The 5,870-nt window shown below is 33.2% G+C and overlaps 1 protein-coding gene across 1 annotated transcript; it reads right to left on the bottom strand.

Annotated features, from left to right (window-relative positions):
- Positions 1-272: 272 nt before the first annotated feature.
- LOC145169301 (AP-1 complex subunit mu-2-like) lies at positions 273-3,226 on the bottom strand. Its single transcript, XM_079087878.1, has 10 exons — positions 2,891-3,226; positions 2,207-2,362; positions 2,028-2,090; positions 1,740-1,916; positions 1,561-1,664; positions 1,346-1,453; positions 1,067-1,261; positions 842-983; positions 636-758; positions 273-528 (listed from the first exon to the last, which is right to left on the bottom strand). Exons 1-10 carry the CDS (start codon positions 3,017-3,019, stop codon positions 430-432), a joined length of 1,296 nt encoding a protein of 431 aa, XP_078944004.1. The 5' UTR covers positions 3,020-3,226; the 3' UTR covers positions 273-429.
- Positions 3,227-5,870: the final 2,644 nt, after the last annotated feature.

Raw genomic sequence — 5,870 nt, 5'->3', positions numbered from 1 at the left:
AAAACCGCCATACATTGTGTTTATTCCGGGTTATATTGGTTTTGGGCTGCTTTGAGTTTAGATCCAAAGGTAAACATTGCAACTTACCAGTTTTGTTTTTAGAACAAAGATACCAACAAATAGTTTGCAGTGGCTCACATAAGTTGTATTTCATATTCACGCATCACTGTTATATATTGGAAGAAGAGCCTTCTAACCACTTCTTCCATAATTTTATTTTTTTTCTAAAATGTTTCAAGACTTAAAACGGGAAACAGTCAAGACTTGGGGAATAAAGTAGAAATGTCCAAAATGTAATTACAGATTTGAGGTTCCAAAAAAATACACAAAAACAAGGTTTTTTTTTTTTGTAAGTAAACAACATGATGACAAGTTACAAGTTTCCTTTAATAAGTGCATGAAACAACAACAAACAAACAAACAAACAATTCACATAAGTCTTAGTTCGTATTCACCCGCCATTGTTATATATCGAACCCACGGAAGAGCTTGGTAACCACTCTTTTCAATAATCTTCAGATAACGAACCTACAAAAATACAAAATCCCATAAACAACAGGGTCAGGGTGAATCTATTAAGTCGTTCTTTCTGTATTAAGTAAAAAACAAACAGGGTAAATAAAATTTAAATTTACCTGAATTCCTGAGACCGTAAAATATGGTATCTCGAATTTGACACGGATAGGAGCTTTTCTCTCGGGGACCGCTTCTTCCGCTGTTATACTCGGAAGACTAAACTCGGCTCTCAACATATATTCCTGAAAACATATATATTATATTATATTTTATTTATAGAAATAATAAAATAGAATAATAAAATAAAAGTGTATTATTTATTTACCTTACCACCTGGAAAAGATTTAATTTTCCAGGAGAGAGCATCGTTTTCTGGTGCATAGGAAGCAGATCCCATGGAAGTTCGAATATTAGGGTTAGTAGCATCCGCTGGCACAGGCAATTCAATTTCGACATTTGTTGCAGTGCTGCAAATTATCAAACAATTTTCCATTAAAGTAACATTCTTTCTTTTAAAAAAAAAAAAATTAAAAAAGATTACATTACATACCTTCGCTCCTTGAATTGACTCCTAGCTTTTACCATAATTTCCATCCGGCTTCTTGAATGCCTTTCGATTTGAGCTTCCACCCAAATCAAAGGCTTCACCTGAGTGCTAAGTCGATATGTCATCAGGTCAAACGCTCCATCAGGAGGCACAAATGATATTGTCCTATCATTTTCAAAACGAGCCAATCGCACACATCTACAATAAATTTGTACATACACTCAAATTTTATAAAACTATCTATATATGTGATATAAGATTTAAAAGAAAATGAAAAATTACTGGTGGAACTTAATGTCATCCAAGTCAATGGCTTTTCCCTTTGTAGTTCGTCCTTGTGCCTCCAATAATACTCTATCATTCAGTCCAAGCTTACACTCAGGCATACCACTGTAACAAGAATGAAATAAAGAGAAATTTGTCCATTAGTTATTTTTCTAAAAAAAAAACTTTTTAAAGATATATAGCAAAAAAGAGAAAGAGAAATTTAGTTTGACCTCAAATAAGTTCGCATCTTCAATGCACCAACGACTTCTGATCTAACTATTTGCCCATTACTGTTCACGAGCATATTCACACTCTCCACAACATCCAAAAACACCTGAAGAGATTAACAATTGTAAATTGTAATATGCGTCATAGTAATCATTTAGAAAAATCCCACAACAAGACATGCCTCATTCTTTTTGTAATGTATTCCTTCACTACGCCATGAGACAGCATTTGTAACAGCCATGGGAGGTCTCTGTGAAACTTCCATCCTATATGCATCAGTCTTGATGAACTCACTAAGGATTTTAGCTTCAGTGAATTGAGGGTAACCAAAGTCCATCATTTCATCAAGCAACTCATACTGCAAGAGATAATAAATCTTTGAGTGAACTTTTGCTTCTAATAATGAATGTTGGATGTATATATATATATATATATATATATATATATATATATATATATATATTCATACCACTACAACAAAGTTATCTCGAAGTGATTCCTCTTCCAACTCCTCAAAGTAATGCTTAAACACCTGTTACAAATTAAAACAATAATCTGATTAATAACAACTATTAGTGATCATATATATTTCTAAAGGTACAACAAGAAGAACATTGATTCATTCAAAATTTCAAATTCAATACTTACATCAACTAAACGGTGTAGAAATAGGAGAAGACTAGCAGCATTACAGTTCTGTCTCGAAGCAATCATTAGATATATATTGCTGTGTTGTATGAACATATAAGTGACACCATTATCATAGACAACTGGACCTTGAGAATCTTGAGAATCTTGATCACCCTGAAGTTCATCAGAACATTAACATGTTATAAACATACTCATTTCACATAGCTCCATAAAAACATAACTTAACCTCGATATATGTTTGAAGGCTTACTATTATAACAGTGCTTTTAACTAAAAATAAAAGTGCAAAAACCTTATGTAATTTAAACTCTGCAAACATACTGATCTTATTATTAAAATCTTCAGCTCAACTAATGAATTCCAATGCCCAAACTCACTGCTTCACTAGTTCTTACTGAATTGTTTATTAAATGAAGGCATGAAATTACAACAGAAGAAAATTGAATGGACTGGTGGATTCTTAACAGATTTATCTGTGTGCAAGAAATCAATTGGAAGCCAACTGGAACAGATTCTTATTCAAACCCTCTCGATTTACCAATACCTAACTGGAAATACAAACATCTTTGCTTAATCAACCTACTTTATGAGTACATATTGTTTTACTTATCGTGTTTAGGTTTCTAACCAAGACAAACAACATAAAAAAGCTATCTGAAAGAAAAACGAACAGGAAAATACCTCTTTTTCAATCAGTTTGGTGAAGAAACGTTCGGCCTGAACTGCAGAGACGTCGCCACGGTAGTCGCGCCACACCAGAACACGGCCTTTGATGTCGAGGAGGAACAGCGCAGAGGCCGCCCCTGCCATCAATTATCCGGGGCCAGGTAGATCAGATCTGTATTGATTGATTCCGAATTAAGATCTGGTTTCTGGTCGATCGAGAGGTGAATGAACGAAATCTTCCTAGGGATCAAATAGACATTACGTATCTGCTCCAATTCGCAACAGAAAACAAAATTTCACACAGCGACTAAGAAAATTGTTGTGTATGATCGATCTGTTTACTTCTCGGCGTGTTTCAAAAAGAAAATCAAGCTTGTGATGATGATGACGACGACGACGTAGCTCAGTCAGCCAGTGGGCAGTGGGTGTCGGGTAATGCTGGTTTGATCTGTCCGTTGAATGAGCCCATTAGATACATGGACAAGCCCAATATATGGAGTAAAAATTAAACCCGGCCCGAATACATTATCACACTTTAACACCTTTACAATAACCGAGTAAATTAATATTTAACATGAACGTCTATAACTTCAGAACGAATGATGAAGTCTTTCGACGACAATTTGTCCATTATCCCTATTCTAATAAATTAATAGTTAGTAATTTTCTTATGTTAAATGTAACTCCTTATTAATATTATGTCCTTTGTCATGTAGATATATTAGACAACTCATTTCAAAATTCAAATTTACATTTTCTAATTATATGTTAAATTTGAAGTTATAATAACTTTAAATTTTTGATATATCTTTTAATTAATAATTTATTTTAAATAATTGATTAATAATTATAAATTTTTATTATAAAAGTTTGATTAATACTATAATCGTGGTTCCCACGGATTATAAACTAGTTGAATATATAAAAATTCGGGTTTTTCATTCAACCACTTTCATACCACACGACTACTCGTCTTATCAAATATCAAAGAAAAAAATTCAACGTAGACATGAACAAGTAAGTCGTGATACCTTTGAACTAGAGCCAACAATTCAGGGTTTTTTATGTATCATAAGCTCAAGAATACGAGAATGAATGTTGTGATTATGACGTTGGATGTGGATACATGGAGACGTTTTTAAGGGCATCATTATAATTTCACCGGTTTGGAAGTTAGGGATACACATGGCAATTGGGATGAAAAAGAAAAGTCTTTTTGCTAAAAAAAACCCAATAAAATCCATAAAATTAAAGTTGTATTTAACTTTTTATTATTTTTAAATTATTTATATACAATGGATCTTAATTCTCGATCCAACTATAAATACAAACTACATAATTAATGGGAAAAAATCTATCTACTATATTTCCAATTTTATCACTAGTATCCCACAAGATAGCCTATACATGTTTCCGAATGCCATATTTGTGATATACTTTAAATTGAACTAGCATCCTCTCATATAATCTATCTCGCCAAATAGGGTAAAACATGTTTCATTCATTGCATTTGCATGTTGTTCAGGAATATTGGTCAAATAACAACATAATAAATCAGATTCTTAAGCTAGTTTTAATATCGTCTCTTTTTCACAACCAATCCCGATGGCGATGTTTAGTCATTTAAGGATTCTCAGTGGTCTATATTTATCATCATGGTCACGGACACGCCGGCAGAACCAACGGCGTTACGTGACTTCATAAAACCCCAATTAAAGGGGTATTAATTCAAAATCAACTACCAATCGCTTTCTTTATTGAAAAGTTTAACGACGATCCTTGTAAGTACTCAACATATGACAAAGTTTTATGCAATTATCCAAGTTTGGAATATTGGCGACATTATTTATTGTCAACGAGTTCATTCTTTTTCCTGATCACCATGCGCTAAGATTTATAAATACTCAACATAAGCTCAATCCCCGCCATGAAAAACGGGTTGAGTTTCTTAAATCTTATTCCTTTGTAATTTGGCACAAGGCGAGCTCATCAAACACAGTGGCAGATAAGCTAATTCGTCACCATTTTTTGACTTCATTGATGAAAATCCAAATGTGTGGTTGTCAAACGAACAAATAAAAGGGATAAAATAATAACAATTAAACACAAGTCGCCGCAACAATATACTAAGAGATAGTATAGAAGAAGCATGGTCGAACCACTGAAATACGGGACTTATTGTATGACCATATTTTCACATGACACACTAATGCCAATTGAAAAGGGGGGAGGGGTATTTTGTTAACATTAAATGAAATTTCATGTATTAGCTACACCAAGATTCAATTTCAACAATTAAAATACATTTCCGATTCCAAATCATATTCAAGTACTATGTTGTAAGATGTAATATGACCTCAATTTATGTTCAATCTAGGTTGGTAATTAAGATATTAAAAAGCTCTAATATCTCCAAATTGACTAAAATATTTTACTCAAAACATGATCTTCAAGTAAAACTTCATTTAGTTGATTAAATCCAAACAAACTCTTAGATTAGATCACTAAAATACTTTAAGTTCAAGCAATTAATACCAACAATGTCCTATATGTCATGTGTGGCTAACAAAATCAAGAAAAAAGTGTCTTTAAACAAACTTACAAAATCAAGAAAAAAGTGTTTCCAAGGTGCAAAATGGTGATAAGATGTGTGAAAATCGTCCCCTCTAAGTTCTTGGCCAAAGTCCTCTTGAAAATGGCTAAAAAAACTCATTTTAATCGGAAGTTGTAAACTTGAAAAACTGACAATCTCCGTTACAAGGGCTCGTGTAATGATGTCTTGCCATTACACGGCCCGTGTAATGGCCTTATTCTGTTAAGAAGTTGCCAAAGTGCGGGCTCGTGTAATTATGCTTTCCCAAAGCGCGACCCGTGTAATCTACTGAAAAATGCATATTTTCCGAATTTTCAATTTAGCTCCAAAAATTCTGAAACTTCATATAGAGCTTCCCTAAAACACCATAAGCTTGCTCTAATCTTCAAATCACCCTGAAAC

The sequence above is a fragment of the Lactuca virosa genome, chromosome 4 (genome assembly GCF_052849685.1).
Source record: "Lactuca virosa cultivar CGN04683 chromosome 4, Lactuca_virosa_CGN04683_v6, whole genome shotgun sequence".
In the NCBI taxonomy this organism is placed as follows: domain Eukaryota; kingdom Viridiplantae; phylum Streptophyta; class Magnoliopsida; order Asterales; family Asteraceae; genus Lactuca; species Lactuca virosa.
The sequence above is the reverse complement of the archived record's forward strand: the minus strand, read 5'-3'. Positions and strand labels throughout refer to the sequence as shown.